Here is a 24,095-nt window from a genome sequence, read left to right as displayed (position 1 = left end):
TGTCTTTCACCCAGAGCGTCATCTCATCTTTCCCATATAATGAAGAGGGAAAAATACAATGTTGTTTTTCACATTGTGGCACACCAGATGTTATTTTTTTCCCTTTAATTTCCACCCAGGGCAGAGAAAATGATAAACAGACTCACGCGTGCGCACACACATATACCGGTGGCGAGGACGGGCGAATCGGATTGCTCGTCACATCCACATTCTCCATGGATCCCTGTGGTTTTGATCTGATTAGTGTGACTGGGCTTTATGTTTACTGTCAATCAAAACGCTCTGCAAACTCAAGGTCACAGCGTCCTTCGCCAGATGCAGCAGCGGGGACAAAGCGATGCGTTTCCGTTCAAATTAATTTCGCTCTGTGGTGATGAAGTGATGATTTACAGTTTTTTTTCAAAACTAAGGCCTTTTTCAAATGCCTTGCGGCTGTTTTTTAGTATTATGTACAGAGTTTGAAATTAACTTTTTCACTCACCAGACAATTTGACTACTAAATATTTAAATCATCAGCCATTCTGAACTTCTATTAGCTAAAACAAAAAGTATCATAAATAAACCAGATTATCAAAGTCACAACTTAGATTTAAATATACTTATTAAATCTGATTCTGAATTAGTACATTGCTTTCAGCTTTATGACAGTCAATCACTATTTGCGGATACCATTCAAATAAAATAAAATGGAAATAAAAACAAAATTCTCTGTAACTTCTCTTATAATTGCCACGAGTTTACCAATAAAGACGCTAGGGTACTTTTTGTCCAAAAAGTCTTGGACATGAGTTTTGAAAATATTTCTGAATAGTTTAATTAAAGGCACAATGTGTAAGATTTTTGTATTAAACTATCCAAAAACCAATAGAACAATGATATATTTTTGTTGACTTGTGTGCTGACATTATCCCAAACTTTTCCAACAATGTTTAAATCCAGAGAAATCAGCGATTTTAACCAGGACACGGACCGTGTCATTGCATCGCCTGTCGATGATGTCATATGCGCACTAAGATCATTTTCCAGTTTTAACCCTTAAATGCATACCTCGGGTCATTAGTGACCCGGGACGTCATTCAATACCCTCCTCCTCGTTCATGTTTTAAAGTTAGAGATCAACCTTCTTGGTATTCCTCAATCCATTCATTATAAAGAATATAACAAGAAAAAAAATCATAAAATTATAAAAGAATGCCTATTTTTGTATTCATTTTTTATGAAAGTTGTATAGGGTCAGAAACGACCCGAGGTGTGTTTGAGTGTATGTATATTTTTCTGCACAACAATAATTTAATCTTAGATGACGGAATACGTGCAATTCACCTTTATTCCACAAGGTGGCAATGTCTGATACACAATGCAGAAGTGACGACTCATTCAGACAGAAAACGAAATAATAAGAAAAACATGAAATGGCTCAGCGATTTACTACAGAGCAAGTACTAAACGCAATCAAATATGACTGTAACTGTCACTGGATGGGTCTGGGGAAGCTGTTAGCGATCGCAATATTGATTTTAAAGATTTTGAAAATTATATAGTTTTGAGAATACGTTTGAGATCGCGAATGGGCTCATATTCATGACCTCAAACATAAAACTAGCCCATTATTTGCTGAATTTACTGTGAAATTAGTTTTGACGAGGACAGTGATGATGGCATAAAACATCTGCTCAAAAGGAGCCCTTTCAAGCTCCAAAAGGTAACAAAATACGATTTATTTTATTCTTGTAATTGTTTCTCTAATATCAGAGGAGTTTTATATTATCGCGACAGGTAGAGATCCATCAGTGTTAGATATAGATCTGGGGCGATAAAGACCCGAATATGTAAGAATGATTGGCGAAAGTCATGCATTTAAGGGTTAATAATAACGATATAGATTACTGCAAATTACCACCGTAACATTAGAAAAACTTTAATGCATCCATGAACATGATTTCTCCCCGAATCCGTCGGATTCCTTTCCATCGGCTGTCGAGCTGAAGATGACAACTCCCATGATTCCACGCTCATTCACAGCGTCATCAAGCTACGCCTTTGTTTTGAATAAGTGACCTCTAGTGGCGAAAAATTACATATTGTGCCTTTAATTTTGATTTTAGTTTTATTGCAGTTAGTTGACAAGGCAACTTTTCTAATTGTAGTTAGTTTTTCATCAAGTATTTATATTTAAGTAATCGAAATATTTTTAATAGTTTTAGTTAACGATAACAACAGTTTAGTAGCCAACTTATTACCTTTGTGTTTATTTCGGCAGTTGTTTCGAGGACGACGAGCCGCCTTGCATGGAGGAGATCGAATATTCATCCTGCAGTGACCCGTTTAGTGCCAACGAACTGGACATGGAGGTGAACGGCAACACGTCCAGTGCGGAAGAGGATGAAGATGACGCGGAAGTCTGCCGGACCGGGAGGCGGCGTAACGACAGGAAGTCTCGCCTTGTTCCTCACTACCTGCAGCAGGACTCCCTGGAGAGTCTAACAATCAAGAGTGGGCAGTGTAACGGCATTGACATCAGTAACGGCTACTTGTGTTAGGCCTCTTTGTCTTTTCTGGGTTTTTTAGATTTTATATCAGCCTATCATAAGACCGAATGCTAAATATTTCCGTTTCAACCTTGAGTCTAAGAAATGAAATAAGACATGCACACCTGCAAAACATTTGCTAGTACACCCAATGGATGAGATTCCACCTGTGCTTCCTGATATAAACTATATGAATATGTATTTCTCACATAAAACAGCACTTGAAGAGTAATTCACTGTTGCATAATCATAATGGCATGATGAACTCATTGGTGTTTTGGCGCTTTGGTGTTTGCGGTGAATCATTTGCAGGTGTTGTGGGTTTGTTTACGATTGCTCTTACTGTAAACTAGAAGCCGGTAGCTAGCTGACAAAAGTATAACTGGTCTTCCGCTGAAACTCATAAGTAAACATTTGATATTGTAAGATAGCACTGCATATAAAGTTAAAGTTTACTTTTATTAATGTTTATTTATTATCATAGATTTTGAAGATCAGTAATCATGTATGTTTTTTATGGTTAGTTTCAAAGTGATACTTGCTAGTGTCCTTACAAGTGCCTACATACTGCAGTGACAAGTTGTGAGGCTAATGTGCTGCATACAAATACGCACAAATACTCATAAATACATATAATGTATAGACAGATAAAGAGATACTGTATCACTTTTTCTTTTTTTAATATGTTTATGTATATACATGCATACATAGATATATAAGTAAAAAAGAAAACAATAAAATATTTCTGCAGTGACATTTTTATGACTGTTATTAGGTGAACAAAAATCATACTCTAAATCATTGGTGATAAGGGCAGAGCACTGAAACAATATAAAGAGACAGACACCAAAGCACTCAATGTAACTTAGTAAACAGAAGGGTAAGTGCACTGTTTCTCTGAATAAAGGCAGTATGGGTAATGACTCTATTTTCATTCTCCCTGTGTCATTCAGGGCTCAATCTAGGGGTAGGTAATGACTTAGCTGTGACCTCCAGCAACCCGCAGCAAACGGCATGCTATCCTGTCCTGTAATCTCATTCCCATTTACAAAGAGATGGTCTAATTAGATCCTGGCAGGGGTGGGCTATACCTGAGTACGGAGAGGTGGGCAGGTCTTCATTGGTATGCTGCAGATGCTGGGTATGGCACACACCACTGCATTCCTTAATTGCGTCTCTCTCAAGCTCTGTCTGCCGCTCTACCCACCGCAGACGAAGCGCGAAGACGTTAGCGACCGAGGCATTACTTTCCCCTCCCCGCCGAATGACCCTCCAGGAGCTCTCAGGCCTGTGATAGTGATTACTACATTATCACATACGTTCAGCTAGCAGGTGGCTTTCTCTAAATAGCTATAGGGGGCTCCCATTTTACACAGCACTGCTCTGTAGTGCACAGGGACACAAGGAAGGACGGTATAATGTAGGAAGGTTGCCAAAAGAGTTTTCGAATGCTAATATTTATACACTCTTAGATGAAATGGTTCTACATGTAGAACCTTGAAGAGTTCTGCTAGGTATAAAATAAAAAGTTAAAACATTTTCATAAATTCAAATTTTATAGATATCTTTTCCACAAAAATATTTAAATGGTTTGTTCATTTCAAATCTCTGTATATACTATTATAGTATTTTTAGATTGAATGTCTGTGCCAAGTTTAAAAATATCTTACATGACGCATTTCAAAAATAGCATATAAATAAATGATGAAGGCTTGATAAGTTTAACTTTTTATCTATATAACAAAAATAAAATAAGTTAAAATGTTATTTTTAATTATTAACCTCTAGAAAATAAAAGAGCCCATAGTTGAAGAAACACTCTTTCATTTTGCTGCACACTAGTGTGTCAGTAAAGGCAGGAACATACCAAGCCATCGCCGATAAACTAGTGGCGGTGAAAGCAGACTGCGGGGTTGGCTCTGACACACCAAACCGACGCTCGACAGCCGACGGCCAAGTAACACGTCCGTTCTGCGCCTGCATAAGATGAAATGCCTTTCCGTACCAGCAGGTGGCAGTAGCTGAACAGCCAATCAGAATGATCAGATGGCCCGACGGGCCGCCGAACTCCGACGCCGATTTAATGTGGAATCGGCCTAAAAAAAGCTGACGAGGACCAACTTCAGCCGACGGTGCGGAACACACTGAGAAAACTTAGTCGGCCGACGAACAAAAACTGTCCGACGGCTGACTGTCGGCTTGCTATGTTCCTGCCTTAAGATTTAAAAAAAAAAAACTTCATATTTTGATCAATTTAATGTCGCTGATGAATTAAAGACATTTACTTATTAATTAAATAAATAAATATGAATTAAATTAATTATATAAATTAAATTAATTAATTAAATACTGTTCTAAGCTTGCCTATAACTCACTCATTCAGCTTTTTGCTTTGGAGCTGAGCAGTTGTTTCACAGCGCTCTGCCAAACTACCTTCGCTGAGAAATGTTGCTTCATCGTTGTATATTCGGCGCATTCAGCAGTTTGTTTTGCCAAAAGTGCAAAAACGTGAACAGATAAGTGCAGCAATCACACCCCTGGGTGCTTCAACATTTAAAAGAGCAGTTTCCCTAAAAGAACAAGCATGGGTGACATTGCGTCTTTTTAAGGATGGCATTCCACCCATGTGTTTCTGGATGCGTTTGTTTCCTGGCCCGCCTGACAGCCACGATCACTGCCTCACGTGTCTGGGCTGTAAGCATGCAAAGGCAGCGTTTGTCGATGACTTATGTTGTCATTGCGTGAACATGACGATCGCTATGTTAAGATGGAGACTCTGATACCTTGATACCCTCTGCTATCCCCCATTATGGGAGCTCTTCCACCAGGCCATTCTCCACGAGCCTCCCACTCCTCACTGTGGAGTTTCCTGATGAGTCTGCGCGTCTTTCTCATGGTTGACCCAGCATCTCATTCGGAGCTCCCGTGGAAGACCAGATGTCAATCACTGCATCGGAAGGTGGGCTTGAGTCCTCCGGGGATGAAGACTCAGAAGCACTGCTCCCTTCGGGAAGAGTAGCGCAGGTTAAGTCGGACCCAGAGTTGACAGCCATGCTTTCCCGGACCGCCGTGAGCTTCGGGCTTGAGTGGAACCCTCCACCCTGCCCTGAACACTCACGGTTTGACGATTGGTGAACTCCCTGGTTCCTTTCTTCCCAGAGGTGCATGAGGAGGTCACAAACCTTTAACTGCCAGAAGCCGCTTCGCCTCCTCCTCCACCTTCACTACCCTCGGTGGTGGGGCAGCCAACAGTTAAGCAGACATTCCTCAGGTGGAGCATGCAATTGCGGTTAATTTTTGACACAAAGTGCTGCCACCTTGCGGAAATGCCCATGCCTCCCATCCAAGGCCTGTAAGTTCGGAGTGTTGCCTCCTCCTGAGCGTTGGCGTGGCGCCTCTCTAGCAGACATCTGCAGAACTGGGCGACACATAACACCTTCGCGGGATTCTACAATCCTTGTTTCTTCCCATGTGTTGGGTACAAACAGGTAATGTGTGGGTGGGAAGACTGGCTCTGTGTCTCACTTGCAGGGCCCTCTAAGGGGGGGATAAGAGCGCTTTCTTACTCTCCATGTGAGTTTCCCACTTGGGAAACCCTGGATGGAGTTCCTCCAAGCATCCTTCGGCAGTCGGACGTGGCGGAGGTGTCCCAGTACTTGAGATGCATGCAGAGTCAGTCAGCCCCTGTACTAGGCTAAATGCCGGTAATACCATGTGTGTATTCTTCCACGGTACGGTTTCCCTGTCAGTAAACCCAAGTCTTTCCTTGGCAAGATTTTGCTCTGCCCCATCTCTGCATCGGTAATGGTTCCATCCCTGTCCTGTCTCGTTATCCAACCAGTCGTGGCTGATTTGAGTGAAATGGATAGGAACAGTAGCTATTGACCTTCCCCTTGGAAAGTTCTCTCCTTCCATCCCACCAGGTACGGAGGTCTGTTCGACTTATATGGCGTTCTGGGAAGGGTCAGCGGCTGTGGCACTTTTCATAGGGCAGGGGTAGGCAAGTTCAGTCCTAGAGAGCCGCTGTCCTGCAGAGTTTAGCTCCAACCTTAATCAAATAAACCTAAACAAGCTAATCAAGCTTTTGGGGATTACCAAAGCTAAAGGCAGGTGAGGGTTTTTTTTAAGGGTTGGAGCTAAACTCTGCAGGACAGTGGCTCTCTAGGACTGGACTTGCCTACCCCTGCCATAGGGCCTCTGTAACGTCAGTTCATTTCAGGGGTGGGGAGGCTGGTTTCTCACTGTTTCTTAAGCACCAAATCAGCATGTGACACTGAAGCCTGGAAAAAAAAAGTTATTTTAAGTTGCAAGCAGAATTGGTAATCACCTTGTCTCCTGCATGAGCACCACGGCTGACAGGACATGTTTCTTAACACCAAATTGCAATTTTTGAATTTTAATATATGAAGTCATGTGTTGATTTTTTGTTGAATAAATAAAGATGCCAAAGTTTTTTGTTTTTTTTTTCAGTAATGCTTCATCTCAAATGCTATATTTGAACTGAAGAGGATTTTTTGAGCTCTGAGAGCTACAGTATGTTATCTAAAGAGATCAAGGAAAGTTTGGTTCTTCATAATATGACTCCCTTTAAAAAATGTTCCAGGATTGAGAGGTCAGTGCAAACCAGATGCTGTCCTACCAAATATGCTGCTCTACATAAGTTTACTGTTTAAAGTTTGTCATTAAATATGAATGTTGCTCATGCATGTGTTCAGTTCATTCTGATAAAATAAAAGTGTATATCAAGTTCTTCAGAAAAACAGGTGCTTTATTCGTAAAAAAAAAAACAAAAAAACATACATGTAAAACACATGCAATTTCAACTGGATCATTTCAAGAAGGATGCCGGTTCATCATTAATTTATACCTCTAATTCCTCAGGAGGAATTTAATACTGTCCAAAATGGATAAAATATGATAGAATTGAAAAGCATCCGAGTGTTATGAATAAAACATTGCTTAGAAGCTCTGTTTATAATGAGCGTCATTCCCTTTTAACTTGATTAGATTTTGCTGGATGCTTTGTGTGGTGCATCTTCCTATCAAACTGAAACCTGTTTACATTGATCATTAACTCTACGTTTGTTTTTTCTTGTCAGTGGGCCATCTGGATATTATGTGTCATTTTTTGATTTATGGTCCTGCTGGTTGTAAAATAACTTTTCTGAGCCATGTATCTCTTGTATCTTGATACGTTGGTATTTTTATACGTACGTGCATCTCCACCCCATCTCCTCCCCGAAATATCCATATATGGAGCTTAAAACGCCTAGTTTTACCATACATTTCGTCATCTGCATATCATTTCCATATGAACAGTCCCATCCATCTGATACCATGTTCAACGGTACAAGACATTACAAAAATATGACTATAAATGCCAGTTGTGATGTCACATTACATTACTTAAAATCATTTAGTATCCTTGTCTTGTTTTAGAATAAAAAAAAAATTGTATAAAATACTGTTCAGAGAGCGTTATCAGAGTTATTCTCATTCTTTTACACTGGTCAAATAGTATTTTAAATATATCAAATTTATGCAATTTTGCATAAATATAAGGTATACATATATTTTAGGATGTTTATATATGTTTAAATGAAACAGATAGGCCTTATTTTTTTTTTTACTAAAAATTCAGCGTGACAAAATATAAAAAATAAAAAAAAAATGTGCATACCTTACCATTTCCTTCAAATAAAATGGTATTTTTTCATAATATTGAAAAGACCATGAAAGTGGTTATAATTTTCAGTGGTTATATAACTTCCCCTAACATTACTCTAACATTATTCTAATGTTCTCCTAACATTATCTAACATTATTTTAACTTTCCTCTAACATTTTTGGTTAGCCAGGAAAGTTTTCTTTACGGAAATAGAACATAGAACATAATTATTGGTTTGTAGAACATTATTCCAACATTCCCCTAACGTTCCTCTAATGTTATTCTAATGTTATTTTAACATTCCTATAACTTTTTCTAACGTTATTTTAATGTTCCTCTAATGTTATTTTAACTTTTTCAATGATATTCTTTTATTTTAAGGTTCCCCTGACGTTATTGTAATGTTCCTAATGTCATTTTAACGTTCCTCTAACGTTATTTTGACATTCCTGTAACGTTATTCTAACTTTCCCCTAATATTATTTTAACGTTTCTATAACGTTCCCCTAACGTTATTTAATGTTCCTCTAATGTCATTTTAACATTATTCTAACGTTCTTTAATGTTCCCCTAACGTTCCCCTGTCGTTATAAATATTCTGGTTAGGAATTGATCATATGAGATGTGGTTTTGAACTCATGTGTGTTTATAAGGCTACTCGAACAGTAGAACTTAGTCAAGCCAGGTCTGTTTTATTTGGAAAATGCTTTTCATAATAGGATACACATTTTTTTAAGCAGATTTAATGTTTATATATATATATGAGATATGTGATTTTGAACTCATGGTGTGTTTTTGATTAATTCACTTTTTTTCTAAACTGAGGAAAATGTTAATGGTGAAGGTATGTCCAAACTTTTGACTGGTAGACATTCGGAAACTAGAAAGCTTAGTTCCTACAGAGCAAACTTTCTCACCTTTAAAAATAAATAAATAAATAAAAAGCTCTTTTTTTAGAGTTATTCTTCCCTTTGTAATACCCCTGTACACTTTGCTTTCAAGTCTGTTTTCGCCTCAGGCTTCACTGTCATAGCAGATAAGCGTCGTGAAAAAGAGTGTGACATTAAATTACCTGTGTTAAATTTGTCTGTAGTGGATAATTGACCACTTTCTCTGCTCTTGCGAAGGGGATTTAATGCACTACTTTCAGGGACACATGCACAACTTTGAAAATGTGTTGCACTACTAACCATTCATGTCAGGAAATCTAGCTGCTCTATTGACAAACCGAGGAAGGATGGCCGTGATTGACTTGTGCTGCAAATACGGTCTCCACTCAATACAAGTTACAAGACACATTACAACTACACTCTTAAAAATAAATGTTCCAAAGGGGGTTTTCGCACCGATGCCATAGAAGAACAATGTTTGGGTTCCTCAAAGAACCTTTCAGTGAACAGTTCTTAAAAGCATGATTAAAATTTTGCTCCATCAAATCACAAGTAGCTGGTAGCAGCAATTTGCTTAAAGCAGACAGTTAGCTTTTTACAACACCGGTTGTGATCTTACTCAAAATATCTCTTTGTAACTGTGACTGCGGTACTGGCTATCTCCAGCATTGGGAATCTGAGCGAATGTGGATCCATGTAGCCAACAGAACATCATCATCAATCCACCGCAAACAAGACAAAGACAAGACTTCAAAACCACTTTTCATGGCCTCACATTCAACAAAAACAAATTTAGACGAAGGTACATGTTGACTTTAAATGTCTAGTGCATCTTCCATGTTCATTACAATGTAAGTTTATTACAACAGTTTGACAGCATTGTGTTGATTACCACAGAAAATAAAATCTTCCCTCCATTTTATAAAAAAAATATTAAATAATTAATTGGTTTGTTTGTGTATTTATATTTTACTTATAATTTTTTTGTATTTTATTTATTTATTTAATTAATTCAAAGTCATTTTATCGCACTGTTCTCTTGAGGAACAATTTGTTTATTTGTGTATTTCTATTTTATTTATATATTTTTTATTTAATTAATTAATTATTTAAATCATAATGATTTTATCACACTGTTCTCTGAGGGCATAATTTGTTTGTGTATTGATATGTTATTTATATATTTTTATATTAATAATTAATTAATAAATATAATTATTTAAATCAGTGATTTTATAAAACTGGTCTGATTTATTTTATTTTAAGGTATGATTTATTTGTTTGTGTATTTATGTTATTTTTTTATAATTTTGTATTTATTTATTTAAATCATAATAATTTGATAATACTAATCTCTTAAGGCACAGTGTGCTTATTTGTGTATTTATGTATTTGTGTATTTATATGTTATTTATATATTTTTGTAATTAATTAATTAACTTATTTAAATCATATAGTAATTGTATCCCACTGGTCTCTTAAGGCACAATTTATTTGTTTGTTTGTGTATTTGTTTATTTGGGTATTTATTTGCTACTTATATATTTTTTGTATTGAATTAATTATTTATTTTATTTATTTAAATCATAGTAATTTTATAAAACTAGTCTCTTCTGGGCATTCCTTTACACAACAATGGCGTTTTGGGGGCTTGAAAACACAATTTTTGAAAACGTGTTTCAAAGTGCAAGATTTTAAATATGATACCGTTATTGTCGCTCACTACAAAAACCCAAATTTGTTAGAACTGTGACATTATGTTCAGTCTTTAGGTGCATAGCATTTCTTTACAAAGCAACATCGCCATCTACTGGCCTGGCAGCATAATACAGCATTGTTAATCGCTTTTGCCGATCCATGTGAACAGGGATTGTTTTGACAAGGTTGTCACTTGTACACAAAAAAACGCAAAGGAAAACTTTTCTGTCTAGTACACAAACACACAATTGTAAGAGTGGATGTCTATTTATCATAGCTGAAGTGAAGCAAAGTAATGCTTCGTGAAAATAAAGCGAATGACAAACGCCAGCTCCAGACAGACAATGACACTCAAAACTGTCCTGTTAGTATATCTAAACTTACAACAGCAGCATATTTGGTTCTGTGAGCGAAACCAATGTTACTCGCGTATGGAGCAGAAACAACGCAACCTCTGCGTCCATTTTCTAATATTAAAGGGATAGTTCACCCAAAAATGAAAATTTGATGTTTATCTGCTTACCCCCAGGGCATTCAAAATGTAGTTAACTTTCTTTGTTCAGCAGAACACAAATGATGATTTTTAACTCCAAACGTTGCCATCTGTTAGTCGTATAATGCGAGTGAATGGTAACAAAAAATATGCTTAGACAAATCCAAATTAAACCCTGCGGCTCGTGACGACACATTGATGTCCTAAGACACCAAACGATCGGTTTGTTTGAGAAACCGAACAGTATTTATATCATTTTTACCTCTAAAACACCACTATGTCCAACTGCGTTCAGCACTCGCTTAGTAAGGTCTGATTGTGCTCTGACAACGGCAGTGATGTCTCGAGCATATACTTCAATGTGAGCGAGACATCACTGCCATTGTCAGAGTGCGATCAGACCTCACTAAGCGAGTGCTGAACGCAGTTGGACATAGTGGTGTATTAGAGGTAAAAAATGATCTAAATAATGTTCGATTTCTTGCACAAACCGATCGTTTCGTGTCTTAGGACATCAATGTGCAGTCACGAGCCGCAGGGTTTAATTTGGATTTGTTTAAGCATATTTTTTGACTCTTATAAATTGTGTTATCATCCACTCGCATTATAAGACAGTTAGATGGCAACGGTTGGAGTTAAAAATCATCATTTGTGTTCTACTGAAGAAACAAAGTCACCTACATCTTGGATGCACTGGGGGTAAGCAGATAAACATCAAATTTTCATTTTTGGGTGAACTATCCCTTTAACACGGGTCCTGAAGCTCTTGCCTGATCATAATCCATTCCTCTGATCTTTTCTCTTTTGTAATGTCTCTCAGCCAACTCTCTTTCGACAGTCTTCCTTCAAATCTCGCTCTTGCTCTCTCTCTCCTCCCTCATCATGAGTGGACACGCCCCCTGCTGCTGATTGGCTACAAGTGTGTTGTGGTGCTCAATCTGATCCACTTTCATCAGCGTTTTTCAGAAATCACCTACTGCACCTTTAAAGGTGCCCTAGATTATGTTTTTAAAAGATGTAATATAAGTCTAAGGTGTCCCCTGAATGTGTCTGTTAAGTTTCAGATCAAAATACCCCATAGATTTTTTTTTTATAAATTTTTTTAACTGCCTATTTTGGGGCATCATTATAAACGCGCCAATTTTATGCTGCGGCCCCTTTAAATCCCGTGATCCACACCCACAGAGCTTGCGCTTGCCTTAAACAGTGCCTAAACAACGTTCACACAGCTAATATAACCCTCAAAATGGATCTTTACAAAGTGTTCGTCATGCATGTGTCGGATTATGTGAGTATTGTATACTGTTATATTGTTTACTTCTGATTTTGAATGAGTTTGATAGTACTCCGTGGCTAACGGCTAATGCTACACTGTTGGAGAGATTTATAAAGAATGAAGTTGTGTTTATGAATTATACAGACTGCAAGTGTTTAAAAATGAAAATAATGACGGCTCTTGTCTCCGTGAATACAGTAAGAAACAATGGTAACTTTAACCACATTTAACAGTACATTAGCAACATGCTAACGAAACATTTAGAAAGACAGTTTACAAATATCAGTAAAAATATCATGTTATCATGAATCATGTCAGTTATTATTGCTCCTTCTGCCATTTTTCACTATTGTTCTTACTTGCTTACCTAGTCTGATGATTCAGCTGTGCACATCCAAACGTTAATACTGGCTGCCCTTGTCTATGTTACGGTTTGGTGTTGCAGAGATGAGGCATCAACGGAAATCCACAATAGATAGGTATTGAAAGATCCTACAGAACCAAATCAACAGATCAACAGAACCAAACACATCAATATAACATTTAGAACGGACAAGGAGTGAAGGGAGTGAGTCCAATATAAAGGGTGTGCTGACAATAAGGAACAGGTGCAAGGCAATCCGTGATGAGGAGGAGATGGGAAATGGAGTTCTGGGGGCAAGGGATCCGTGACAGTACCTCCCCCTCCCGGTAGGCGCGACTACGCGCCGTAGATGGAACACCGGAGAGGGGGGGTGGGCGCCCTGGGTCCATGAGCCACGGCGGGTCAGGTGCAGCGGGCTGCCACGGCGGGTCAGGTGCAGCGGGCTGCAACGGCGGCGGCGGCTGGAGCGGATTGCTCGGCGGCGGCGGCTGGAGCTGAGGGCTTGGCGGCGGCTGGAGCAGAGGGCCAGTCCATCCCCTCATACTCCACCAGAATCCCTACTGCCACTGGAGCGTGCTCTGAGAGGGCTGGAGCGGGCTCGGAGAGGGCTGGAGCAGGCTTCATCCTCCTACGCCTTCTGGGCCCAACGGAGGATTGTGGGTCCAGCGTAGACCAGGAAGTCAGTTCACTGGAGGGATATGTGGAGGAAGAAGGAGTCTGACCAACTGGCCTGGCCACCTCTGTTTCTGGAGGGACTGGACGGGATTGACACTTATCCTGAACCTCATCGACAAAGAAATAAGATCCGTTTAAATACAAAATTAGATTAATGGTTTCGCTCAAGGAAAAGGAATTTTCAGGTTCATCCAAACGGATAGTGTCATCGTCCAGTCCATCCAGAAACAGGGCGTTCAAAAGTGCATTTGACCAGTTAGTCAGGAAAGCAAGCTCTACAGACTCCTCCACATACCTCTCCAGTGAACAGCCAACTTGGAAGAGCCCGATGAGTCGGTCGGCCGCAGATGTAGTTGCGTGAGGCTGAGAAGGAGTTGGAGCCTCGGGGATGAGGAAAATTCCCATCTTATCCTTTGTGGATATCCAGCGGTATTGGTCCGTTCTTCTGTTACGGTTTGGTGTTGCAGAGATGAGGCATCAACGGAAATCCACAATAGATAGGTATTTATTAATATAACGAAGGAGATCAACAGAACCAAACACATCAATATAACATTTAGAACGGACAAGGAGTGAAGGGAGTGAGTCCAATATAAAGGGTGTGCTGACAATCAGGAACAGGTGCAGGCAATCCGTGATGACGAGGAGAAGACGAGGGAAGTGAGTGCAGGTGTGGAAACACGAGGATCATGGGAAATGGAGTTCTGGGGACAAGGGATAATGCCTTTCATAATATTGGAAATGTGGGCTGGCATATGCAAATATTGGGGGCGTACACCCCGACTGTTACGTAACAGTCGGTGTTATGTTGACATTCGCCTGTTCTTCTGAGGTCTTTTAAACAAATGAGATTTATATAAGAAGGAGGAAACAATGGAGTTTGAGACTCACTGTATGTCATTTCCATGTACTGAAGTCTTGTTATTTAACTATGCCAAGATAAATTCAATTTTTCATTCGAGGGCACCTATAATGTGTAACCTCAGTGGACATTTTATGGGCAATTTAAACTCTAGTAAACGAGCAAACAATACAGAAAGTTTGTTATTATTGCATGTGTTGTTAGAGTCATTGTGTTAAGAAGCCTCAGGGTTGTTTTGTGTATTAAATATCAGCTTAGAGTTGTTGCTCAACTGCATGTGTAGAGCATTGACCCCAACAACAGCCAGATCGATCGGACCCACGTCCAGACAAAAACATTTCATGGCTGGTTTAGCAGTTACGTGATTGCAGCCCGTACTGTTTCAGGTTTTTTTGTAAATGTTTTTATGTTGCTTTTTCCAACTCAAGATCATCACGCTTAACAAGAACTCAGCAATAGATTTTTTTGTGAGAAATAAAACACAGCTAATCCCACTCCAAGTCAATAACGTCTGCTATGAGACATCCACTTTAACGCTCGGTTTAATTGTGATCTGAGGTTTTATTACGTGTCCGAGTCTTTATCAGTTTTGCTTTATGAAAAAGGTGACGGCGGTTGCTTGTGTGTCGTACTCTCATAAATTGTTTAAATATCCCCTCATTCAACCCTCCCCTCCTACACATAATGTTTCTCTGCAGGGAATTTCATTATGGCCTAGATTAGAACAATCACTCTAGAGAGAGAGACTGCAAGAAAGCTGAAGAAAAAAAAAAAAAGCTAACGAAGGAGATAAGGTGACATTTCACCATCTTAAATGCGGCCTGGCAGTAATATTAATAAGCTATATCCACTTGGTTTTATCCTATTATTGATTTGCTTTATCCATACTCATTTAAATAAACATTATTTCTTGAGGGGGGAATCCATTTTAAGTAATAAAGAGATTTTTTTTTTGTTTTTTGTTTTTTTTTAATGGAGGAATAAGGACTTTTAACTATATGTTGCAGTTGTAATTTCATATATTTAAGGTTTTATTTGGTGCTATATTAATATAGCTATATTAATATGAATTCATATATCAACATACATGATTGAAAGGAGTCTTGCAATAAAAAAACATTTGAGTATCAATTTTACAGCCACTCGTTTATGTTCCAATTGTCTATTTTCTATAATGATGCACCTTTATGTTGGTAGTTTTGGTATTTTCCATATTTTTAAGTTCATTAGAAATGTAAATTAATTGGTCTAATGATAATTAGACCAAATACTAACAGTAAATATTTATAGTTATTTGCAAAACAAGTATTTTTGTAAATTTGGACAAATGTTAAAATGTACAATACTGGAATTTTTTAAATAATAAAATAAAATAAAATATAATATAATATAATATAATATAATATAATATAATAAATATAATATAATATAATATAATATAATATAATATAATATAATATAATATAATATAATATAATATATAACAAATAAGTAAGTAATATAACAAATAATAATAATTATACAATGTATTAATATTATGTTTTAAATATTTATAATGTAATTTTATTTGTATATTCACAACATGATATAATTATATATTATATATAATTGCAAATATTTGTATTAAATATTAATGTATAATATAATAAATATAAATATTTGTATTATTGCTTAAATATAATATTTGTTATTATTGCACAGTAAATACAAATAATTAATTTAATATTATAAAAAAATAATATAATAAAATTATATTTAGAATTTTATATATGTTTTATATATATATATATATATATATATATATATATATATATATATATATATATATATATATATATATATATAATTTATTATATTAAGTATGCATTTAGATGAAATATTCAAGTATTGTATATTTTAACATTTGTCCAAATATATATATATATATATATAATATGAAAGAATTCTACATTTCTACATCTGTAAAGTTTAGATACAGTCAATATGTTGCTCTTCCCAATACATACAAAAACATATGATTACTCATGATATTGTGTTGAAATACCTGAGGGCTTACTAACCAATCATCTTTTGACACAAGATGATAGTATCTTAAATTGTAAATTGTTGCAATGTGCAACTGATAAGATGTGAAACTTCAGAAATCAGGACCTTCTTACAGTCTGCAAAGTCAAACATTAACCTTTGTGATGCCATTCTAACTTTCTGTGGCACCAGCAGCCAATGAAACATGAAATTAAATTAGTGCCTCTATATGTTTTGTGGGCAACAGAGCCACACAAGAATGATAGTCTGTCTCTTGTTTGGTTTCCTGTTCGTAACGCTGTAGAAATAACATCTCTCTCCCCCTTGGCTATCATTTTCGCCTCTGCCCAGCTAATGCGTATATATCTTGAAGCAGAGTTTTGGATTTTATGCGTTTTTCAGAATGTTTGAGTTAAAAATCAAGAAAAATGTCTGTGGAAATCCTAGTACATGGAGCAAATTTTGTCTTCCTGACAAAAATAAATACATTTTGAAAACTCAATATTTGACCTGGAAAAGTTAAGGAAAGTCTACTAAATTCAAGGTCAACATCTTTTCCTGAGGCTCGCAATGTGGTTCCTCAGAAGTCAATGATAATATTCCTTCAGATCCGCCCAACAACTTTTACAGACGGCAATCATAAGTAAGCAACCTTGATCTCCATCTGCTCCCTGGCATCCTAAATTTTCATTCACCTTGAATATACCTGAAATTATTGCTTGTTGAGAGTTAATTGCCACATTATGAGTTCAAACAGATTGTTCTCTGATCATATTTCTATATTCATGCCACATCAGATTAAACTAAAATGATTTCACCCTACGAATACATTAACACAATTGTGACACTCATTACATGGTTAAATCAACCTCAAAACAACCGCAGTGGTTGTAAACAACAACACAGTTTTTTGGAAGAAATAACAGAATGTGTTTTTGAAGAAATAAAGAAATGTGTTTTTATCTATGGGAATGAATGCAATCTGGAATACAAATAGCCATGTTACATTTGTATTCCATCAAGGGATTGGGACGAATCCGTTCCTGTAAATAAATAATGGAGTCTTGCTCAGGGTGGCCACCATAAATTTTTAATGTGTGCTGCCCAGCAGGATACACTGGCAGGCACAGGCAGGTAGAGGGCAGAGGGAAGCTGGGAACACTTCCTGCTGTTACACTGGATTGAAATGGCTTGCTGTAGGTGCCGAAAAGGGTGATGGGAATGTATATTGGTGATACAAAAAAAGTGGACACATTTTTTTTTTTCTTTTTTTCATTTATTTTAAAAATGTATCTTCCGTTTATTACAGTTTCTTTCTACAGTTACAGAACATAAGTGTTATTTCTTTTCCATCTTTTCCATAAAATGTACTTTAAAGGATTAGTTCACTTTCAAATGAAAATTACCCCAAGCTTTACTCAACCTCAAGCCATCCAAACCTTCTTTCTGATAAACACAATCGGAGAAAGTTTAATAAATATCCTGATGCATCCGAGCTTTATAATGTTAGTAAGCGTTACCAAACTAGTATGAGCTGAAGAAAGAGCTTTCATCCACATCCATCCGTCATAAACGTGTACTCCACACTGCTCCAGGGGGTTAATAATGACCTTCTGAAGTGAAGCAACGCTTCACAAAACATATTTAACAAGTTATGCAGTAAAATATCTAGCTTCCACCAGACCGCTTTCCGTATTCAAGTTAAGGAGAAATAGGGAAGGCGTAGGACGTAGCATAAGCTTTTTGAACTGCGAGAGTTTTACACTTTCTTTCTAAGCTGAATATGGAAGGCAGTCTGGCGGAAGCTAGATATTTTACTTCGTAACTTGTTAAATATCAATATTTTTTTTACACAAATGCATCGCTTTGCTTCAGAAGGTCTTTATTAATAAATTGTTTCCATGCAGGTTTGTGTATATTTTTAAAACAAAGGCTTTAAAGCAATTTTATAAGGAAAATTCATAATGATAAGTGCTCAGAATTATATATATATATATATATATATATATATATATATATATATATAATTGTGAACTTTTAGATACAACATACAGTACAAATAATATAATAATATGAGGAAAAAATTGAAAGATTTATCAGAATAAGTGAATATACATTCATTTTCTAAATGTAATATATATATATATATATATATATATATATATATATATATATATATATATATATATATATATATATATATAAAATTAGATTATATAATATATATATAAAATTAGATTATATAATATATAATCTAAATTGTTCATTTAACAGCTTCAAAATATCCTGAAAGTATTATAAAAACCAGTACTTTAAAACAATTTTAAATGGGAAATCCATAAGTATTTTCATAATTCATAATACGATTATAATAAATTTTCATAATTCATAATATAAAACATGCATAATAAATAAGTATTGTTATTATAGATGCAACAAAAAATGTGAAAAGGGAAAGGACAAAAATGAATGATCAAGATTATCAAGACATTAATTATATGGAAAATATCACTCATTTGGTTCAAAATGACCTGAAATCAGGAGGTTTCAGCTTGATTAATACTTTGATTAACCCATTTTGAATACTATTCCCTAAAAGCATTGAATATCCCCTATTTTGCATCGTGGTTTCTGCCAAAAACTCTTTGACAGAGCTGTATGCCACTTCCTGCCAAGTCAGTGTCTTTATTTTTCTTTCTCTTCCTCTCTCTTTTCTCCCATTAGGAAAGTAAATGCTTGGTAAACATGGCCAGCTGTGAACCCTCTCATCCCATCTGCTCCGCAGGGACGGCCAGGCCTTCGGCACTTAACTATAATGCATTCATTGTAACTTAAAGCAGCAGTATTAGGAGGATGATTAAGACTTACCAAAGACTAACCAAATGTCTGTTTGTATTCAGGTATATGAATGTTCCATGAACAGCCGACCGCAGTCGAGAGCTGTTGAATTGAATGGCATCCCACCGCTGGGATCTCCAGAAACAAGTGTGTCCCATGATGATAAGGTGCCTGTGGTTATCAGCTGAATCTAAAGAGGATAGTGTGAGACTATCTGAAATGTGTGAGAGCTAAAATACAGCTTCAGAGACCTCAGGCTAGCAGCAAACTTCTGAACTTGGTGAGTATTGTGCCATTCTTGAGAAATATGTTTACTTTATGACTAAGTATTATAGTGAACAGCACATGTTACATAGAGATAAAAAAAATATATAGAATAAACAAGAAAAGAATTGGCATTTTTCAGATCTGCACTGTAAATGTTTTCAGTAAGAAATAAACGTTTGAGGGAAACAAATCTTAAAATTCCATTTGAATTAAAGATTTGATTAACTTTGAATTAAAGAAATTAGATCTCACTGGTGACAGAGTAATAATTAACCTGCTAAACTGCAGCCTTCATCTCAATCACTGATTGAGTACAGACTACTAAATATTATTGTTTGATTTATTTGTTTTAAAATAGTCTCTTTTACAATAACTTTACAAATGCTAATTTGATTTCTACATTTATAATCGAAAAGTATTGCAACATTTCAGATTAAATGTTTGATGATCTGTGGAAAAGTTTTGAAACGCCTTCAAAAGCTAAACCCAATGCATGGGGCGGGGCTAACTGTTTTTCTGACCAATTGCAGACTTTGGGGGAAGGGCCTGTTTAAAAACAATCTTTATGTTCCTGAGGCTCGCAATGTGGTGCTTCAGAAGTCAATGATAATATTCCTTTAGATCTGCAACAACTTTTTTAGAAGGCAATCATAAGTTTGCCACCTTGATCTCCATCTGCGCCCTGGCATCCTAAATATTAATTCACCTTAAATGTACCTGAAATTATTTTTTTTTTTTTGAGAGTTGTCGCATTATGTGTCAGAACAGATTGTTTTCCGATCATATTTGGTCTATTTGATTTTTTTCTGACCAATAGTCTTTAGGGGGAGGGGCCTGTTTGAGACAATCATTTTTTGGTGGTGGCGCAGAAATTAAACACTTCAGCTTTAAAGGTGCAATGTGTAAATTTTAGGAGGATCAGACAGAAATAAATATAATATACATAACTATGTTTTCAGTGGTGTATAAAGACCTTACATAATGAACCGTTATGTTTTTATTACCTTAGAATAAGCCATTTCTATCTACATAAACCGCGGTGTTAAAGGATTAGTCCACTTTTAAATCAACTTTTCCTGATAATTTACTAAACCCCATCTCATCCAAGATGCCCATGTCTTTCTTTCTTTAGTCGAAAAGAAATTAAAGTTTTTGATGAAAACATTCCAGGATTTTTTTTTTTTTCATGTAGTGGACTTCAATGGGCACCAAACAGTTGAAGGTCAAAATTAGTTTCACTGCAGCTTTAAATTGTTCTACAGGATCCCAGACGAGATCTCTTATCTAGAGTATAAAAAAGTGTATAAAATTAAAATTTTATACATTTTAACCAGAAATGCTCATCTTGAACTAGCTCTCTTCTTCTTCTCTATTAGAATTCCAGCAGTGTAGACACTACTAAGTGTATTACTGCCCTCCACAGGTCAAAGTTTGAACTAATTTTTATATGTAATATGCTAGTTCAATAGTATATAACAATTCGTTCAAACTTTGACCTGTGGAGGGCAGTAATACACTTAGCAGTGTCTACACTGCCGGAATTCAAATAGAGAATAAGAAGAGAGCTAGTTCAAGATGAGCATTTCTGGTTAAAATGTATACATTTTTCTTTTTCTTTTTTTTTTTTTTTTGAAAATGAGTTATAGTTTCTCTAGATCATTAAGACCATTATTTCTCATCTGGGATTGTGTAGAACAATTTGAAGCTGCAGTGAAACTAATTTTGACCTTTAACTGTTTGGTGCCCATTGAAGTCCACTATATGGAAAAAATCCTGGAATGTTTTCATCAAAAACTTTAATTTCTTTTCGACTGAAGAAAGAAAGACATGGACATATTGGATAACATGGGGGTGAGTAAATTATCAGGAAAAGTTTATTTATAAGTGGACTAATCCTTTCAGTGGCCATTTTGCGCCGGCATGTTTCTACAGTAGCCCTAAATGGACAAACTTCTCTACAGAGCGTGTTTGCTCGACTGGCTACTCTCTGCTGTCTCAGACAACAACATCTTTGTCCTGTGTTGGCCACCGTAGCTTCTTTATATTGCAATTCAAAACCTCACCACTTGATGCCGCTAAAAATTTACACAATGCACCTTTAAGAACTAGAAAGAGAATTCCCGGAAGTGTGAAAAATTAGATTTTGTCTCTAAAAAATTATAAATACGATTTTGTCTCTAATTTACAGAACCTAATAGGTCACAGTCTCAATACAAACTTTTTTCTTTTCTGTCTTTTTTTCTTCCTCTTTTCACCGATTCTCATTCTGTACATGTTTGATTCTGGCTCTGATATTTCATAACACCAAACTCTGTGCAAGAAGTTTGTGTGTAAGTCAGTGCCATAACTTTGTGTGTTTCTACGTAAATCTTAAGATCTTATATTTACAAGATACAATTAATGTTAAGACTTAAGACTTGTTTTCAGAGAATATATCTTGAATTTAGTTTATTTTCCTTACCCTATTCATCATCATCAAACTTTATTACAGACTCAGAGTCCAAAAAACAAGACAATACATAAAATAACCATCATAAAAACTAGAACAATTAATACAAATCAGTGTGATACAAAGATATTATTATTATTATTGTAAGCATAACAACATTTTGTGAATCATATGCTTAGATGCGCAGAAAAGCCTTTATAGATAGCGTTTTTAATAGAATTGGAGGTCTTAAAATAAATCAGCTGATGACTACCAAGACCTGAGAATGTTCTAGGTCAGTGGCTACAGTAATTAAAACACTGCACAATTTCTCATTAACTGTGTCCTTTTCTGTCATTCCCGTTAAACTGATATGCATAAATGCTAATCACTCCCCATCATCCACAGAAACATGCATAAATATGCAGCAAATAAAAAAATGCATTTCAACAATTAAACCAAATTTAAAAATTTTACTGTAAAGACAGTTAAACAAGAAAACTTGCTTGTTTGGTTTTTAAAACAACATTTTAAAATAATATAAATAGTCAATATAGAGAAAAGTTTTAGCATCATTTGTATGCAGATGCCACTTGGTTTGAGATCTATGCAATGAGAACATTAATTTTTTAAGTGCAGCTTAATTTTACAAAATACTTTTTGTGGTCATGTAGTTTGGCCCCCACTATAAAAGTGCAGCTTTTAGTAAAGATAGCCATCAGTATTCAAGGTTTTTATGGTTTTACAGTCTCCTCCGAAGATGACTTCAATCTGCCATGGACAAACTCCTGAGGATTAGGAGCTTCGCTGTTATTGACTGAATCCATTCAGCATCTGGTGATGAAAAGCTTAGATAAGCTCAACTGCCTTTGAAATGAACACAACCAAGACGGCAAAAACGTGGTATGTTGAAAATGCACGCTTAATTTACATTAAAAAAAAAAACAACAACAACTGAGAATGTGATGCCAGAGAGGAAAAACAAAGTCCTGTTTTTGAAGTTTTATTCAGAAAACAATAATAATAAATGATAATTCATTTATAACTTGTATAGTCACTGTAGAAACGTTAAAGCTACTCTCCGTAATTTAGTTTGGTTACATAACCATCCAGTGTTCAAAACGATCCTTACCTTCGCCCAATTCACAACAGTAAGCTTGTAATAATGTGGGTTTTTTTTTATTTTTATTATTATTATTCGAGTGGTACTGGTAGGTTTTTGTGGGAAATTCGAGCATGTAGCCATTTTTACGAAGGATTTCCCACCTAGGAGGTTACAGTATATCGCATGTGAGCGTGAGGCAGATCATTTATAGCCTTTTCTCACAGCAGCTGGAATGATTAAACTTATGATTTTGATGGCAGATTGTATGTTATGACAAATTAACATTAGAGATTAGACTTTACAGAAACTGAATTTTACAGGTAATGCTAATACACGTTAAATACAATGCTGATGTTGTTAACATTAACGATTTGAGAACAAAGTAGCCTATAACAATAATAATAATTTGCACTGTTTGATGTGATCCGAGCTAAGCGATCCGTTAGATTTAATCACCATTGGCAGCGTGAATTATTGTAATGCTTTTTTTTCAGTTGGTCAGAATAAAAGTGGCAGACATGTTATTACTTGTTCAGATGACATTTTCTGGTGAAAATTCTTAATTTGGTCCTACTCACAAGACTACAATCTGTGATTCCGAAGTACAGTATCCATCGGTGCGGTGACTGACAGTCATACATTCTCCTCAAAACATTGGATTCATCCGCACAACCAACGTAAATATGATAATTGTCCGACAAGCCGTGGCGCTGTCAGGCCATACGCAGTGAAAAATACATCATGGAAGAAAGACGCTGACAACACGTCGACGGACAAGACAAAGCAGGTTACTTATGATATTAAACAAAGTCCCAGCTTTCAAACTGTGTAGTTTTTTAAGAAATTCAAACAATAAAAACCGTTTTGTGGCTCTTTATTGTGTCGTGACCATGGTCGTGACAGATTGCTGTAGCGCCTCAGTTCAAGAGGCTCGTAAACCGATCATCTCTTCCCACTAGTCCATTTATAGCGTCAAAT

At 36.2% G+C, this 24,095-nt stretch overlaps 1 protein-coding gene across 6 annotated transcripts in view; it reads left to right on the top strand.

Moving 5' to 3' along the window:
• LOC137015254 (cytosolic carboxypeptidase 4) overlaps window positions 1-3,284 on the top strand; it is a 202,989-nt gene extending 199,705 nt beyond the window's left edge. For all 6 annotated transcript variants that reach the window (XM_067380092.1, XM_067380094.1, XM_067380096.1 and 3 more), the window contains one exon: window positions 2,261-3,284. In XM_067380092.1, the coding sequence (XP_067236193.1) occupies window positions 2,261-2,540 (280 nt within the window). In that variant the 3' untranslated portion in view covers window positions 2,541-3,284. The remainder of the gene's footprint in view (window positions 1-2,260) is intronic.
• Window positions 3,285-24,095: the final 20,811 nt, after the last annotated feature.

The sequence above is a fragment of the Chanodichthys erythropterus genome, chromosome 24, assembly GCF_024489055.1.
Source record: "Chanodichthys erythropterus isolate Z2021 chromosome 24, ASM2448905v1, whole genome shotgun sequence".
NCBI lineage: Eukaryota > Metazoa > Chordata > Actinopteri > Cypriniformes > Xenocyprididae > Chanodichthys > Chanodichthys erythropterus.
This window is presented reverse-complemented; position numbering and strand designations above follow the sequence as displayed.